This window comes from Lepisosteus oculatus, chromosome 26 (genome assembly GCF_040954835.1).
Source record: "Lepisosteus oculatus isolate fLepOcu1 chromosome 26, fLepOcu1.hap2, whole genome shotgun sequence".
Lineage (NCBI taxonomy): Eukaryota > Metazoa > Chordata > Actinopteri > Semionotiformes > Lepisosteidae > Lepisosteus > Lepisosteus oculatus.
The window spans coordinates 2,866,746-2,885,078 of NC_090721.1; the positions used below are offsets into that span (position 1 = coordinate 2,866,746).

The 18,333-nt window shown below is 41.9% G+C and overlaps 1 protein-coding gene and 1 long non-coding RNA gene across 3 annotated transcripts in view; one reads left to right on the forward strand and one right to left on the reverse strand.

Moving 5' to 3' along the window:
• The window catches only part of spns2 (SPNS lysolipid transporter 2, sphingosine-1-phosphate), an 89,755-nt gene extending 87,611 nt beyond the window's left edge, over positions 1 to 2,144 (reverse strand). The window contains exon 1 of one of the 2 annotated variants that reach the window (XM_015367774.2): positions 1,262 to 2,144. In XM_015367774.2, the coding sequence (XP_015223260.1) occupies positions 1,262 to 1,493 (232 nt within the window). In that variant the 5' untranslated portion in view covers positions 1,494 to 2,144. The remainder of the gene's footprint in view (positions 1 to 1,261) is intronic. The other variant, XM_006640829.3, reaches the window with a different exon arrangement.
• The window catches only part of LOC138225123 (uncharacterized), a 21,794-nt gene continuing 3,461 nt past the window's right edge, over positions 1 to 18,333 (forward strand). The window contains exons 1-2 of the long non-coding RNA XR_011183696.1: positions 1 to 135; positions 15,161 to 15,456. This is a non-coding gene — a long non-coding RNA (uncharacterized lncRNA). The remainder of the gene's footprint in view (positions 136 to 15,160; positions 15,457 to 18,333) is intronic.

Consider the following 18,333-nt stretch of genomic DNA (forward strand, 5'->3'; position numbering starts at 1 on the left):
CCGGTGGAGATCGGGTAGCAGTTGAACGAGGTGAATGAAATGTTTTGTTAGGTCCAAAGGACAGCCTGCTTGAACTTTCAAGTTTTGCAGCGCGCTGGATCTGTCAATTCTCAACACATTTCAAAGGACTGAAAGGTAAAAATGTCCTGCTGATGTTGTTTTGGAAGAATGTGGTAGCAGGCCAGGCACTACAGTCGGTTAAGTATTCTTTTCGTCTATTACGAGCTTTATGCGTTTTCACTGGGTTCTTATATTTAAATAAATCAACACATAAAAATGAAAACGACATTCTTTTGGCTGATTTTAAAAAGCTTTGTATTAAAGCGATGTCTACAAAGGGAAAGCTTTTTATCGCTAAAATCCTCACTTTGATAAGAGTGTTAGGAGTTTGAAGCTACAACATGTTGTGGATAAGCCTATAGATACGCATACATGATTAATGCATCGTGACTTCTCTAATGAACGACATATTTCCGAATAAGGTTTAATCTCTGATGATGAAACGTTTAATGGTGCTTGATATTCTGTGTTTTTAAAGACCCAGGTATTAATAATATGAACCTAAATATATCCCACCATTAGAGACCCGGCTGCCAGAGTATAAATCCCATCTCGTATATCACAGAGTTTCTAACAGAAGTACGGTTGTTGTTGTTGCTGCTGCATTTTTTGTCACCTCTGATCTGGTTGATTTCAAAATTGAATATTGTCATTTCTTATTATTTGGTTTGGCATACATTATGTACCAAAAAATGTCTATTTGTTTTATTTGTGTGGCAATATCGGAAAATACTGTACTTCAGATATAAATACTAGGTCTCGACGTGGTGGGTCTGGGATTTATTGATTACAGCCTTGCCCCAGTGGCGTACAGTATTCGCACAGCATGATACTCCTGTTCACTACTACGGGTGAACCTTTCCTGTACTGTTAGAAAAAAAGCAGCTCTAATGTTTTTAATTATATGTTTCAGTTCTATTAATTTTTAAACCATCTTTGGGAAAAAAAAGGGTTGGTATTCTTAAACTGGACTTAGACCTGTTTACTCTCAGCCAACTGACCATGCGAAATTAATACAGTAAAACGCGAAAGGAAACGGGCACGAATTGTATTCTGGAGTGTGGTAAGGTTCTTGGTTATTCTTGGTTTTTGGTGAACCTCGTTCACTATATTACAACTTAAGAAACGGAACAGAAAACTGGTCCACTTGGCATGAGCCGTGGATGAGGAACAGTGTATACTAGGACACGGGAAAACTTACCTGCCACGGTGTACCTGTCCATATAATTGAGCACATTTCCAAAACTGAGTATCCCAGCGGCGGCAACGGGAGACCTGCACCGTAGGAGCGCAGCCCGAAATTTCTGTCCCGGTTTGCAGGGATGAAGATCGGGGTTCGATTTCAGACCGGGGCTCATCCTGCCGGACAGCGTGTGCACTTCGTCCGAACTGCTGCAGCCCTCGATCTCGCACCCATCGCTCTCCACACACATCGTCTCCGTCTGTCACGAAATCCAGCCGGCAGCGCGAACGAAGCGAATGCAGCTCACAGCCAACACCGGCAGAAGAAGACACCAAGCCCCACGGGAACCGCAGGGAGGAAAATAAGATGGACCAAGATACGGCTGTCTTAATATGCTGAAGGGGGGCGGTCGTCCTGGCTCATGTTTGTGTGGACGGCGCGGTACACTGGCATTCCATGAGATCGCTGAGTCTGACCGGCTTTGCTTCGCTGGGGTATGAAGGGAGTGAATCTGAAAAGCTTGCAGTGTGTAGATAGACTCCTCCTCTCAAAGCGGGCTTTGAGCCGCATTCAAATGCAGCGTATGCTCTTAATGCAAACTTGTAAACACCTAACACTGACCTTGCACGCTATGAAGATAATGATGATACAAGTGGCTCTTCGTCCGCGGTCCCCCTCTGATACCTTAAAAGTTTATTTTTTTACTTCGTTAATTCTTTTTCCCTGATCATCCTCTTTTGCGGCGGCGAAAGAGCGTAAAAATCTACTCGCTCTGAAACAGAACAGGCTCACGCTAATAATGTGCTCTTCGTCGTTCAAACGTACAAGGTAATCCTCATCAAAATCCGAGCCCTCAAAGGAGGGTTCAGAGGAGACGAGACGAGGCAGCACTGAGGGCGCAGAGTACAGTAACAGCTGAATGCAGCTCTACTGTATGAGCGTGGTGGTAGTTCGCTTTCAGCTTCACACACAGACAACGTCCTTTACAGTAACAATATTATGAATCTAGGTATTCGTAAAGGATGATTATTTTTCAAGGTGTGGGTTAATGTTTTGAGTGCTTCAGTACAAGTGCAACGACGTACAGTACGTCTAGATCCTATATAGGCCATATCGGTTCAGCTTTACGCCAGATTGCATTATAGCAGCTATTGTATAATTGGCTTGGTGAGAGGCTTGGAAGCAGAGCAGCTTTCTAAATAAGGGACTTGGAAAGTGCACCGCATGGCGGAGGCAGTAATTAATGCAGTATGCAGTGCGTCCTACTGGATAGCCCTCCCTAAACGCGAGGGTCTGCTATTCCATATGAATTTTACGTCACAGCAGTGCGGCACCGAGCACCTCGGTGGGACTCTAAATCAAGCTCTACAGCAGCGCAGACATCCACACGAGTCACTCTTGTCGCCCGCTGTTTGAGGACAATGCCAAGAAATATTTTTTGTAAAATAAATAATATAGGACCAACAGCGTATGTGCCCAGTGTGTTGATTTCCCTTGGACAATATATTTACATTATCTACCTATTGTTTTAGCACTTAGGCAACATCTGATTACAGAGTTTCACAAACACCCTCCAAAAGCAAACACACAAACCCCTGTAAATATTTCAGCGAGACAATATATGGTGGTCTATGCTTATCTTGCTGTTTCCTGATCTCTCTAAAGCCCGTAGGTGGTCTATAAATAACTGACTTCATAACAATGTGATTTAGGATTACATTGTTTCAGCAAAGAAAACACAGCTTTATGGAAATGCTGGGGTCGGTATGCACGGCATAAACTGACGATAAAATAACATAAACAAAATATTGCTGTCTGAAAGAGTTTGCCTCCTGGTAGAAAAGATTATGCAAATACATTGTGTGGACAGTGCAGCCCTCACATTATCACTAAGCAATTAAATGCTTTGGTTACTCCACGAGCAATCTGCGGAGACGTCCTGAGGGCGTATTAGTCATTAAAATAAAAATAAAAAAGTTGGAAAGTGTGCGGCGTAAGGCATGTGATTTTAACATGGAAAGACGGGCTTAGTCTTGAGATGGGCTGGGAAAGGGTATTCCTTTGCTTATTTGCAACTGAAAGCTGTAAATCACAATGTGTTAATATCGGCACCGGAAACCCTCTCACTCCAGTTCGGGAACAGTGAGTGAAGAATTCTGAGTTTCGCCTTTTCTCTTTGTAATTTGGATATTTATTTTGAAGGGGCCGAAAGATAATTGCAGACGGTCGTAATGGAATTCCAAGTAAGACAATTCACTACAGTGTGGAAATTCCAGAGTTTTAGAGCGACGGTTGTAATACATTTCAGTCTTTGTAGATAAATATCGCCGCTTGATAAAATAAAACACCCTCTCGTCAGTAATACAGCACATACCCCAGTAACGATAAATAAAACCTCTATTCCAACAACGACTACAGATAATACATTTCAAGACTATTGAAGATACTGATGCCTTGGACCTCTGAAGCAGCACATACTTTAATATGTGCCGAATGTCATTGAAACGCAGACTGTTTTTTTATAGCTTGGCAGGCACATAGTAACCGCACATTGGGGGGGAAAAAACAACTTGCAGAGCTTGCTAATTAGAACAGTGGGTCAAAGTCAAAGCCTACAAGCGGTGCTTCGTCTCCTGTCTGCTTGTCCCGAAACAAGAGTGAAACGAAGTTTCGAGCAGGGTCTTATGTACATGTGCATTGCGTTGAGGTGGTGTGTGTACACTCGAATGGGGCTCTCTTTAGGGAGATACAGTATCAGTACCCTGGACAGCGCTTGCTTCACCCCCCTCAGATTGAACACTGCACAAAGAAGACCTCATGAATTCAAAATCAAAATCGCAGCTAGTCAATGTTAACATGTTTTTGTCCCTTCGACACATTGAAGTGATAAATGCATCTTCACCGGCAAGCACTTAGCTGCACGCATGCACGTTTTAGTTTACGAAAATATGAATATATTTATAACCATAAAGCACAGAAATGAAAACCCGTGAACGCTGCTGTACAATGTAGTTCGTACTCTCACGAACCGCCAACACTGCACACGGTCACCAGTGCCTCTCTTCTTTATTAAATATGAAGTCCATCGAGTAGAGCCAGAACCTTGAAAACATCAGCTATCTAATTTCAGCTGGGTTTAATAAACACGGTGTTTCTTTTGAACTTTTGAGCATGCTTATCTGGTTTTAACATTACAGCAGGCAACCGCTAGCAATAAACATGTTGGAGGTCAGAGTTTAAGAACTTGTAAAAGTCTTTCTTTTCGCGATTAAACACACAACTTGGCCTTTGACTTAGTTGAAGAACACTTAATTGTCTAGTTACTGTAAAGTAAACCTTAAATAAATAAAAGCAGAATACGCGTTGTCACAGTGCAAATCTTTGTAACAAATGTAATGTATACACAATGTTTAGTTAGGCCAGTTTACAGGGTTTATTATTTTGAGTGTTTCTACACAATAATAATAATGAGAAATCTGCTGTAAAGGTAGGAAATCTTCATCGTCTTATTGTTTCTTATCATTCTTCTGAGAAAAGAAAATCACCCTTTATAGAAGTAAGAATAACTCTTTCCCTACAAGAAAGGGAAAAGACTCTTATCTAAAGACCAGAGAAAATAGACAAACAAGTCTTTGTTAAGCTCACTTATTCCTCCCATTCGGGTCTCAGATTCCTTCCTATTCCTAGATTATTTATAATGAGCACATTTGTGAGAACAAATGCATTTGTAATAACACAACCTGTTCCCTTTGTGAAGAGAATTCTATCCAAGACTTTGAGACAGCAGTATTCAAGAGAGGTGTCTGATTTATAACCCACAACACTTCAAGGCAAATCCTCTGGAAGAGATTCACTTGATTTCAAAGCAGAAAGAACTGACTGCCACTGGGTTCTTCTGGCTCAAAGAAAGGTAAAATAAAAAATACAATTTCACCCTCGTCACCCAAGGCCCCTATTATATTACAGGTCAGAGGTCTTAAGATATACTGTAGCTATTGACTAAACTGAGAGTAGTCATTTCTACAGTAATGCACCTTTTTTCCAGGCTTAACATCAACAGAGGGGTTTTGTAAACATGTATCTGTATATCAGAGAGTTATATTCAGAGAAAGCAACTGCTTACAGGTGTAGCATATTAACCTGTTAAATTGTTAGTAGCTCATATTCAAGGTCAAGGTAAAGCAGTGTATCCATGCACGTTTTTTCTGCAAGGGTCTGTTACCCTTAGACCATATATTGATTATTAGAAAGCCTGTTCTAGTAAGGTTTATAGCAGCCCAGAAGGTGTTCTGGAAGCTTAGGGCAGGAGGGACTATACCTCAGTCCATGGATCCAGTGAAGGGTCTACTCGTACACCAGAACAAAATCTGCTGCAAAGCAAAATCTGAGAATTTGTAAGAAATTCAGAAATTACAAAGAGCTTCACATGCAGAAGGGGGCCTACATCATCCAACACTTCAGTTCAATTACACAAAAGCCCCACCACCCTACTACACATCTTGTGGAAAGGCGAGGATATACTCATTTATTTTAATTAAGGGAAAAACACAGGGTGGCCACATTGAGCAAGCCAGCACAGTATAATTTAACCAAGACACCATGACAATAACGCATACTCTTACTCATAGTGCCAAGGAACTTGTAATGACCAATTAGCCAGAAATCAGTTTGTTTCACCAGATGGAAGAGTGCCACCTACTGGTCCACTGACACCATTTATTGCAGCAACTTTGTTTTCCCTAGAGGTCACCCATCCCATTACTAACCTGTCCCAGGCTGGGTTAACATCTGAGAACCTGAGAACATGTCAAGATCAGGCTCCAAGGCTGAGTATACTGCAGGTCTCATTAGATATATTTTTGGAGCCAGTATTATTGTTGTTTTGTCCCTCTCACTGGAAAAACAGCAGGCTATTTTTTCTCTACAGTTTTTCACTTCCCTATTTTACTCATGCTGACCTGGCTCAGCATAAAGAGCTACTGGAAGCCACAGACACCAAAGCCACATGGTTGATTTTGTTCCTCAAACAGCTGTCAGCTTGTCCTTCTCGTTGCCCTTTGCGGTAGGGAACTACTGAAACCGTGTGGGCCTTAGCTTCCAAAGTCATGTACACACAAGCTATAGTAAACCAGAATAATCTGCACAACCTTGAATCCCTTGATTACTGTAATCAAAAACAAAATGGAGGAACCAAGTGTAAAAACACTTGTTCACTGACTTGCTCTCTTCTAGGTTATATGTATATTTATTCGTACAGTATGTCTGCATGGTAAAACTGTACTGGTCTGGCCCCGGTACTAGCAAAGAAAATCTGGGCTGTTTTCATGTGTCCTGGTCCTCTGACCTTTCTTTCCAAGGCAGAAATCGGTCCATTTAACAGGCAGATGATTGCAGTTAGCTTGAGCTGCAGACGCCTCTGTCCCGAAGTGATCTCATGCTCCGGCTGTCTCAGCAGGGGGCTCCACTGCTTCTCTTCAATCTTTCATAGAATTGATGATGACCAGTGACTGCAGCTCTCAGGCCCTCCCTCTCCCAAGACCAGGCTGTCAGCACCGGCTGCACTTTGTACTTAATCATCTGTCTCAGAGCGACTGCCTGTAATTCACCCAGGTTTTTTTTTTGCCGTCAATCTTTGCAGGGTGTACCCTATTCTCTCTAAATTTCTAGACTGGAATTTCAAGAAGCAAACAACCCCAGGGCCCATTGCTTAGCCTCGTAGCTCCTTCTTTGCTAAGTTGTCTCAGAAACCTGATCCATGTGATTATGCATGCTCTGAAGCAGTAAAATACCAAACCTTTTCATGCACCCTTGCATGAAAATAAGCCTGCTGTCCTTTAGCCTTACTGCACTAAAGAATGTGGGAGAATATGCACACACACACATACAGTATACATACAAATCAAACTGCTGCATGAAGCTGTGGATGTGTTGTCTAAGTATCCTGGAATTGAACAGGTGTGCAGTTTGTTTCTGCACCCTTGGTGCAACTGCAGATCCTCAGATCCATCACTGAGCCCATTGTTCAGCACTTACTGTACTTCAGCCCAAGCAGCTTCCAGGGAGTGATTCACACTGTAGAATACTACCAGCATTTAATAAGATCATCTCTCTCTCTGGTGTCTTATTGTGATATACGGCTGTGGAATGGCTGGCTGGTGCTATCCAAGACACAGACTACACCATAGCACATAGCACTGTACTGTGACTTATTCACGTGCATTAAATGTAATCCAATTGCTAGTTTGTTTCAATTATGAACCCTGGGGTGCTTTTCAATTTGAAGAACTGTGGCTGTTTTTTTTTCTTGGTCTGAGACATGTAAACTAGAAGCTTGAATGCTCGTGAAACGTGGGGCTAGATGCTTATATTCTTCAGTTTAGGGATAACTGATTATATTCCTGGTAAGATATGGTTTTGGTGTATTTTGAAAGACATTAGTAAATGGATAGAGGAAATGAGTGGATGTATTGAATTAGTTGAAGGACTTTTAGAAAAAAAAACATCTTTCAAGATGATCTAAGGCCAGGAAGCGTCCTTTCGCTGGGCAGCCTGTCTTTCACAGGATCTTCTTTTTGGCTTCATTCTGTCTTTGCCCACTTTGTTGCGTAGTAACCTAAAGCAAAACAGTTCCGTTGGTGCCATCATCTGTAATCTGGAATGATAAACCTACTACCTCCTTTGTCTGCAGGCGGGGATTTATTTTTCCCCTTTGCATCTTCTCCTCAATTAACTCCATTTCTCTCCTGTTGACTGCAGAATTCTTCAGATTATTTTCCTTCCTTTCCGAGCACTGTCTTGAGCCCCAAACATCATGTCTTTTTTGTAGTGTGCATTATGGAAAGACCAGTAAAGACATTTAGGATGAAAAAAAGGGAACCCCTCTTCCTTGATAACAAAAATACTCAGGTTCTTGCAAGAAGCTTGCTCTGCATTCCTGGACAGATGTCAAGGTGAAAGATGAGTAGCTGTGTGGGAGACTTCGGATATTTCTGGACCTCTCAGCAGGACTGGGCATTCTGAGTTAAGAAGTTCAGAAAGTCAGTAAGATTTTTAAATCACTTTACCTATTTCAGCATGAGAAAGCCTTGTAAAGCTGTAGGTGGTAGAGTTATGTAAGTTAAGCTGTTATTTGTATAGCGGGCTGTGATTCATACAATTTGATGCATGAGTAAGTCATTTCAACATCGTAAGTTCTTTAAATTGGCAGCTCCCCCATAGCTTCCAAATGCTTGTGTTGTTTTTTTTCGGTAGCTTTTGCTGTTGTTATGTAGTCATATCTGCACATCACGACTGATGAAACTCCCCCAAAAAACTGACTGACAAGTATATCGGAAGCATGGTGGTGCAGTAGTTTGCAGCGCTGGTGCCCTGGGTTTGATTCCGAGCCTGGGGTGCTGTATGTATGGAGTATGTTTTCCCTGTGTTCACATGTGATCCGCCAGGTGCTTAATTCATTGCCTTCTGGGAAAACGGGCCCTGGATTGAGTGTTTGTGTTTGTGTGTGCCCTGCAATGGACTGATGTCCCATCCAGGGTATATCCTGCTTTGCACCCGTTGCTTGCTGGGATGAGTTCTCTTTACACACACTACACTTAATGGATGGATTCAAGATTACTGCACAAAGGCAGGTTGAAGGGTTATTGCAGAGAGGTGCATCTAACACAGGTCTGTTCACCACATGGTGACTGCAGTGAAGAAAGCTCAAGTGGGGTTTCCTTGCTTTGACACAAAGCCAAATCTTAAGTTTAAGGTCTGCAACCTGGTCCTGCAGACCCATAGTCCTATAGGTTTTACAGGCAGCCTCAGTGAGTAGACATCTGAGAAGCATGTTTACTTCTGTTTATTAGGTTATTCAGAGCTCAGCTGGAAAGCAAACCAGAAGACACTAGAGCTATTCAGGACTGGAGCTACAGAAACCTGCTCTAAGAAAAAAAGTGATACTCTGTGCCTCTTTGAAATTGTCCAAGCAGAGCAATTTGCTTCAAGGATAGAGATGTTTTGGTCTTAGACTGGTGAGTGCACAGTAAAGCACAAATACTGCTGTAGGTTTCCCTGAGGTACATTGGCTGTAGAAATGCAGTGAAATCTAGGGAAGTGGAAATGAAAATGTACGGGCTTTAATCATGGCCTCGCAGAGTGTTCACTCCTTTGGGAAAATCCAGGAGTGGCTTTGCCTTCTTCCAGATGACTTAATTGGAATTAATACAGGAGAAAGGATGTTTATGATGACACGCAGCACGCTTTCCGATTGTGCAGCACAAGGAAGGCAGATGGATGAAAGGCTGCAAAAAAACCCAGGGATTCAATTTTGTGCACTAATCTGTCCTGACAAACACTTCCATTAGCCTGTCTATGCATGAAGCAATTCATTTTACCACAGCTCACAGCACAACAATGTTTTTGTACACATCTGTGATACTGTTGCTATTGATTTTTTTTTAACTAGGTGGTAGCCTTCTCTCCCGATACCCCCAAGATTTGGTTCACCCACACAGAATAACTCACTTCTTTTAATGGTGACGAAACACCCTGCAGTATGGGTCTCTTAGCCCTATAAATAGCTTTAAACCTAAGGAGACAGGACCAGTCCTGACTGATCCCTGAAGTTCAAGCCCCATTTATTTTTCCAGTTAGTCCGTGTTTCCTTTTATACACACTCTGTATATAAAGAACTATCATCACCTGCAAGCAATGACCTTTCCAGCTCCTGACGGGCCCTCGCAGTATTCAGCCATCTGCTGCTATTGACGGAGACGGCTCAGCTGCTGCCAGATTGCACAGGGGCCATCAGAAGACCACATGTGCCCCTGTTCTGTGTGTGGGTACAGGGGGAAGCCCTGCTTTCTCCACAGGACCGGCTCATTCCCCTCTTCCCTGAGAGACCCAAAACAACATGATAGGGACCAGAGATGAAACTATCCAAATCCACCCTCAGCAAGATTGTCTTTTTTGAAACAAGTACTTCAATGTGAATGTTTTTTTCTAGCCTTTGAACACCGTTAATAATCTCTTAACAAAAAGAAGAGTCCTCAAAGGGTCTTTGGTTTCCATATCTATGCTCTTAAATATTATTTAAAAGATATTGGGTTTCTTGAGCTGTTGAAAAAGAAGTCAATCTCTCTTGCAGTGGTGCTAATCGGAGGCTATATTTCTAGAAATAACAGTTTGCACATACTATATAAACACTAGAAAAACACCAGTGCTTGCACTGAACCAACATCCCTCCTTCTAACTGCTTCTTCAAATTCAGGGTCACTGGGGAGTTGGACTCTATCCTGCCAAGCAGGCGGATCACGCCCTGGACAGGTCACCAGCACGCAGGGCCCACACACAGACACTAACACTCTCACACCAGGACCCGTTTTCCCCAGAATCCGATTAATCTACCAGTATGTCTTTGGGACTGTGGGAGGAACCTGGAGCAAACCCAAGTGAATACAGGGAGATCATATAAACTTCATGCAGATTCAAACTCCATGCACACGGTATTGCAAATCTGGAATTGAACCCAGGTCCCCAGCACTGTGAGGCAGCAATGCCAGCCGCTGATCCACGTCAGCTTAAAAACAAGCCTATGAAGCCGTTCAATGAAGCCATTTTTACACAAGTGTATTGCGTTCTGTATGTGTTAGCAGCGAGAGCTATCGGCAGCAAAAAGTGTCAACATCCATTTACTCTGAGTAATTCATTTGAGCTGAGGATCCCACAGTGCACCACAGCCAAGCTCTCAGCTGTGCCAGCAGCCACACTGTCACTGTGCTTCTGTGACGCACTGAAAGCACGACAGCAAGTGGAGCAGTCAGCGATTTCTCTCGTCTGAATGGGAACAATAGTGGACCCTGAGTTGATCACCAGTTAGGGCTGGCAGAGTGCCACCTCCCTCTGTTCTCCTGAGCTCAGTGTGGCACAGAGCCTTCTATGATCGATGGGATTCCAGTTACTAATCGATGGTGTAGCTATAAACTTGTAAGTAAGTTGTTTAGGCTTCAGAGAAGGTGCCAAGTGTTGCATAAGTTTTTGCTCACAGAATAGAAGCTCCATGAAGCCAGAAGCCCTATTTGTATTTTCTGCACACCATTTGGTGTCGCTCAGACTCCGGACGCAGAGGTGAAGGTGGCCTCTCTCACAATGCAACATGTGTGTTTTTATTTGCTGAGATTAAATAATGCATTGCACCAAGTTCAGAAATTAAAAAGGAAAGGGAACCGTATGCTGATTGAAAGATGATCTGAAAGAAACCTAGCAAAACCTCATTAATCATATCTAACAAGCTCAAACGTTTGCCATCAAAGTTCAGGTCAGATTCTGGTGAGAGTGACTGAGGCAGGTTTGGATTTGATGAGCTGTTATAAAGCCTGTGTGCTGTTGTGCTGCACTGACCTTAAGGCTTTGGGATAGATGCAGATTGCATGTGAGTGGGCTGAAAGCTTCCCTTCTTATTTTAAAAGCCGAGGGGGAATGACATGTGAGCAGGATATTCAAACGACACTGCAAAGACACACTGCTGTGCTCGCTGAGCTCTGCCCGATTCTCCGAAGGGGAGCAGGCAGTGTGTGATACGCACTCTGCATGCTGTGTTCTTGTTTTTCTAAGAACTGCCTCCGACATCAGCGGCGGTGGATTTTCTACCATTCCACTGCGCTGCGCTGGAGCTGGGTGATAACGGAGCTACCTCTCCCTGCTTATCTCCTCGGCCACAATGTCTGCCAGGATGAACCTCTGGGCCTGATAAGTTTGGAGTCTTTTGACAAGAAGGAAAAACAAGTCACCTAAAATCCGGAAGTGGATTAGGGAAATCCTCAGTCCCACAGTAAACATGCCCGACTGTATCATGTGGACAATATCCTGTCTAGTGCGCCTGTATGAACTATCCTTCCCTTTATTATTTGAAAGCGGTTTATTACCAGTTCATTCCTGGGTATTCCATGGAAAACCAGAGACTTTCCTAGAAACACAGGGCACATGGATGAAACACCAGTCCATTACAGGGCCCCACATGTTAAAGAGTTTTATGTAGTATAGATATATTGATTAGTGTGTATAAGCATTTTCATGTGTAATAGGAATTCTTATCTGAAATGAAATCAATGATCACCAGAGTCTGTGCGCTGCTTTCACATGGTTGTTTTTCCATGCTAAAAATTAAAACTACACTGCACCCTAAACAGCACACAGATCCATATGGGGTATTAATCAGTCATTCATGCCATCAGACTAGTATTAGGGAAAAACAGAATCTTCCTTCATAATTGAAAAGTAGCAACACTATAACACACATTGACTATTCATGTATTCTGTCTCACCTCTCTCTCTAAGTGTAAATATATATATTATTATGTATAATAGAAAAATGCATAATTAATATCAAAGACATTAATGATATATAAGAACATGCAAAAAGTATTATAAAATATTCATGATGTTTCATATTAAGAGAAAATTCAAGAAGGATGATGATTGTTACACATTGTTCGCTGTGCAAAACACAAAAACTTGGCACCACAATTTATCTAGTGCTTTGTGTTTGTTTCTGAACAGAGTCACAAATAGCTTTGATTATTTTCTCACATTCTCTTCTACTTCTGTAACAATTGCACTGATTTTTTCCTGTTATGAAAAAAAGGAAAACTGATGCAAACCCTGCTCAGGAGAAAGCATGAATCTGACCTGCTGTTTTTCAGCTTTCTGAAAAATGGATATCTGCGTTAGCTCCAATACTGAGACCAGTCTCTGTGAGGTCCTGGAAAAACAGACCCAGGGAAAAGACACCTTTCCCTCACAATTCCTTCCCCTCTTGGATAAGGTTACTGTAGTACAATATATGGGAAAATAATCTTTCTAGCTTTCTCGAATTTCCCGGACGGTAGGAAGAAGCCTGGCCAACGTCTGTATTATGCATTGTTCTATGAAGTGTGTATCCAGATGTTGAAAGCTGGTATGAGTTATTTGTCACGGCAAATGTTCACTAAATCCTCAATCATCTGAAGGTGGCAAAGAAAATAATATCTATTGAAACCAGGCACTGCTGTGTTCCCTGTTTTCTGGTCTCCTTTGCATGTACCCTATACAGGTTTTTGGGATTGTGGTCAGCTCATGGCTCAGTTCTGTTTGGCTGCTCCAAGCTGGGTCCTAACTGTGTGGCTTCATGAGCTCTTCGATCTGCAGAAGCAGGTCACCTCATTCTGCCTTCGACTGAGCTTGAGCTTTTACTTGCTGAGCTCTGTGTAAAGAGATTTTATTCCCCGTCTCCTTGAGACAGGAATTATTAAAAAACTTCACACCGTTATTGTATTTTTGAAAGTTTTTGGTTTGGTGTGAATTTGTGCATTGCCTAAGTAATGTTTCAAACTGCATACAGTATATTGCATTTTGCTATTATACTTTATTGTATTCTGTTGCCTCCGATTTTCTTGTACACAATACCATAAGTTTGGTGGTTTGGGTCTTTTACCGGAGTGATTTTGTTTTACAAAATCAATTTCAACATACAGTATATCTAAGATGTGCAATTGGTGAAGGTCACACTAGTTTTAAATTTTGAAATGAAAATGTTTTTTGTATATTTTGCAGCATGCTTTGAATTCGATGATGCTATAAACATGGCACTCTGTATCACCTCTAGTAATACATCCTATGACTCAAGCTCAGAGAGCTCTGTGAGAGGTCTTATGCTCCATTGAAGCCTCCCTTTTTGTGGTTGGATCACAGCTTTCTATACAATCTTTTGTCAAAACGTTTGCAGAACTTAACAGTAAGAAGCTCAGTAACAAAGCAGATTAGGAATTAAGATGAATTTCTTTTTTCAGTTCTGCTTCATGTGAAACAGACGCTTTTTAGTGGCCGCAGATGTGGCTCTCCGTGTTTATGGTCTTTCGTGAGGTAGTTCACCTGGCTTATAACTGATATGTTACACACCGTGGCCGGGGGTGGTGGCTGGTATGTACTGCTGTGCGCTGAAGAGAAGAAATAGAGAGCACTAACTGAAAGCACTGCTGCTCAGTTCTCAGCATGAGGCCAGCAATGACTGGCGCGGTGACCTCTGACCTCCTCAGGTTGTTTTGTTGAAGTGCTGCTCCATTTGAACCCTATGAAAAAGAAATCAGCGTCACTGCTGAGGAATCCGATCATTAGGCGTCTAATCAGTAACGAGCTGGTAATAATGTTCAAGACAAAACCTCAGTTTAGGCCCTCCCAGATTATTTCATTACACATTAGTATGATTTCATAGCGGTTGCCTCTGAGGGCTGGGATGTGTTACCCTGTGATTCATGAACAAAAATTAGATTCCCGTGTGGGTTGGTATCTGCCGGCATTTAGATTAATGATGCATCTTCTGTTTCGCTCTGTCTGGAGGATCTGGAGCTTGGTGCAAGGTGTTATTATGAAGATTATGTTATCAAAACAGCAGGTGAAAGGATGACAGAGGTGTTTGTTGGCTAATCGCACTGCTCTAGCCATTTGTACTTATAAGAGAGATATCCAAAGATCTCCTCACTGTTCACAAATGTTTAAGGCTAAGCAGGTCTTGGGTGGCTGGTGCTTGTTTGTACACTCTGAAGTAGTTTTAACAGTCTTCTCTGCAGGGAATCTAATTTTGTATTATATCTAAAAGGCACTCATTCATAAAATGTTTCCTATCTTTGCTGTTGCTATGGTGGGGAAGCCACTCTTTCACAGACACCTGCTCGTTTGTCTAACTTAAATAGTTATCATTAATTATTAATGAAGAGGTTGGAGACCCCAGTATTACCAACATCTGCTTTAATGTGTTTGCATCTGTGTTTGGACTATCACTTCTACATGTAGTTCATTCTGTAATTTTGTTCTGAAACATTTGTGGTGAACACAGGTCCTTGTATTTAAATCAGGAATGAGTTTACTTTGACTGATTTTTTAACTTTGTTGTGTCCATCACAGGGCAGGCACACAGACACAAGCTTACCAGGGCCAGTCCTCCTAGAAGCCAATGAACCTACCAGCAAGTCTGTAGACCATGGGAGCGTTTCAGAAGCCGGAGTACCGGAGGAAACCCACTTGAACATGGGGAGAACATACTAACTCCACCCAGAGAGCACCCCAGGCCTGGCAGGGTACGCGCAGACACAAACAAAGCAAGCTCACACCAGCACCAATTTCCCCAGGAGCCTGACGTCCGTGTCTTTAGAGTGTGGGAGGAAACGGGAGCACCTGGAGGAAACCCACACAAATACAAGGTAACCTAGAGACAACGCTGCAGATTCGGAATCGAACCCAGGACCCCAGAGCTGCGAGGCTCACCACTGCACCACCATGCAGCTCGCAATCAGAAACAGAAACACGCAATTACTTACTTACTTATAAACACAAAACAAGAGAGAAATTAAATTAACAGGAAAACAGCAAAAGGTGTAATATGCCTTTCTTAAAGTGATACCATTGGTTCCCTTAGTAATTGAGTACTACAATGGTGTTGTTGCTGGTGCCAGTAGATACTGCAGCACTGTATCTTCCCATAGCTTCTCATTGATAAAAAGACCCTGTAAGCTTTATCAGCTTCAGCGATTCTCTTGACACACTAGGGGGAGGCTGCTGCCCCATATAGTGCTCTCTGAATGTAGGTTTTGTTTTGCACTTTTTATTTCTTGTGGAATTGTTTTTACAAAACACTCATCTAACTTCATTTGGAATGCAGTGGCTACTGGTTTCAGAACCAGCCAGGGGGAGTAAAACAGTTCTCATGGTATCATGGTTTATACACAAGGTGCTTGACACCTGCTCTCTTTGTTATATAGATTCAAAGAATGATGAGAAAAGAGAGCTTTAGATGTAGTGTTACTTGGTATAAAGTGTCTTTTTTAAAGAATGAATGTCCTGTGTATATATCTCATTACTTTGACAATCAATTTCATGATAATTTGACTCTCTAACCACGTGTGGTTCACCGTCTAGGTCTTGGAGATGGTTTATGCCACTCTTCCAAGATCGGATGTGAACTTTATCAAATGACATGTTTGGAATTTGCTGTTGGCAAGCAGGTCAAGTTGTGATTCAGTTTGGCTCTTGGTTAACCACTGTAGATGTATGAGCTGGTCAAGCAGACAGGCTCAGGGATACTTTCTCATCCTAAAATCAAGAAGTCGAGCTTAGCTGAGGCAATGGGTGTTTTGATTACTTGAAAATGGCAAAAAAGAAATGGAAAAAGACACTGTTCTAAAGTCTGTGACCTGCTTAGAGAAGTGGGACAGACTAGATTTTGGTCTGACTTTAATGTATGTGCAGTTCTGGTGGAATGACTTTAACATATTAGCAATTGTGGTTGCTTCCTGTCGAAAGGAATGTGCAGAGAGGAAATGTCTAGCTGTTCAGATAAAGTGTTCAGAACATGGCAACAATAGCTATTGTTTCTCAATTAGAGGTTAACTTATTACTTAGTGCAAAAAGAATGGAGCTCAAGGTTTTCTAATTCCCTGGAGTGTACTTTCTATAGAATGCAGGGTCTGGCCCAGTGAGTCCTTTAGGTACCCAGAACTGTTCTCCGGGCAGTAAATGAAAACTATACCAGAAAATTCTAAAGAAACCAAAAACCTTAATATAAAATCAAAGTGACACCAGAAGAAGAAGAAGCAAGGTCACCATCTTGAGTTTGTCTTGAAGAATGACTTGCCTGACTTTGCTGGAGTTGACCTGTATTTAAATATAACATACCTGCTCCACATCCATCTTTAGGAAATACATCCTAATCTACACCATGCCATGAATAAATTGCAGTCAAAAAAGAAAAAAAAGGTTAAATGGATTAGTTACACTACTTGTTTGCTTATTTTTAATGTTATTTACAGTCTTACTGACTGTGATAAGGAAGATCTGTGACTTTGTGCCGATGAGTAATGTTGAAATTTCTTTACTGCGACTTTGTGCCGATAAATCATGTTGAAATTTCTTTACTGTGAGCGACAAGTGTGGTTTGACTCCAAAAAACTCCCTGTAATAACAGTCCATTGGGTGTCAAGTGAGCCACTGTTGCTTTTCAATTTCAGTGAATTTGCTGCAGTAAGCTCACACACATGCATCTCTGCAAAAACAACGCTACTGATACAGTCCACACCCTCCCCCCAAACACTCTGCCTCGTATTTCTGTATGCCTTTCCTAGAACCCAGAATGAAGCATCTTACTTTAGAGCAATGTTTGTATTTTGTGCCCCTTGGCCTACAGCCCTGCACATCCTTCCTCTGAGTAGCTTGGCCCCAGTCAGCAGCTCTACAGAATGAGGCCCAGGGAAGCCCTCTGTCCATTTCCACATGTGTTGACAAGGTCAGAAGGTCGAGATGGACTTGCTGTTGACACTTCTATACCGAATGGTCATTGCATTTTGGCCTGACTGGCAGACAAGTGTCACCTTTGATGGAGAACCCACAGTTTGTCCAGCTTTCCTTATAAAATTATGACAGCACTACAAGTGGGAGGTGAGGAATGGGCAGCTATTTCAATCCCCAGTCTCCCCTATGAAAGGAAAGTTATGAAGAGGTCAGCAACAGCTTCAATTCTGAAATAGAAAACTGATGCTCTTGGGAGAGAATAGGCAGATGGGTTATTTTTATCAAGTGCTGTTTGGTTGTTTTTGTATACGTCTAACAGCTCATACAGTACAGCCTATCGTTCTTTTCTTTTTGAGCTATTAATCAATAATTTTATTACAAATGTGCGTTCTATGTTGATGCTTCATTAATCATCTCATCTTCGCTGAGGTTTTAAATTTTAATTTTGAACATTTTTTTTAAATGCCTAAAATGAAACAAAAAACAGAGGTGATGTGGAGTAGTGTTCAGATTTCTGAGCTCATAAGGACGTGATTGTGGGTTCAAATCCCTGCTGTGTCACTCAGATCTTTCTTGCAACGTGCCTCGAGATAAGAATGGGCACAAATAGTGCTCTGAAAAATTAAAGAGTTAGTCATATAGATTAATAAAGATAAGTGACAAAAATGATGTGATTAGTGATGTGATTAGTGCAAAAGTCACTTAATTAAAGTGAAATGGAGCAACGTTGAAGTGGCAGATTATCATTGCTTTAGAGATTATCAGTGAAGATATGGAACTTTTTAATCTGTAAT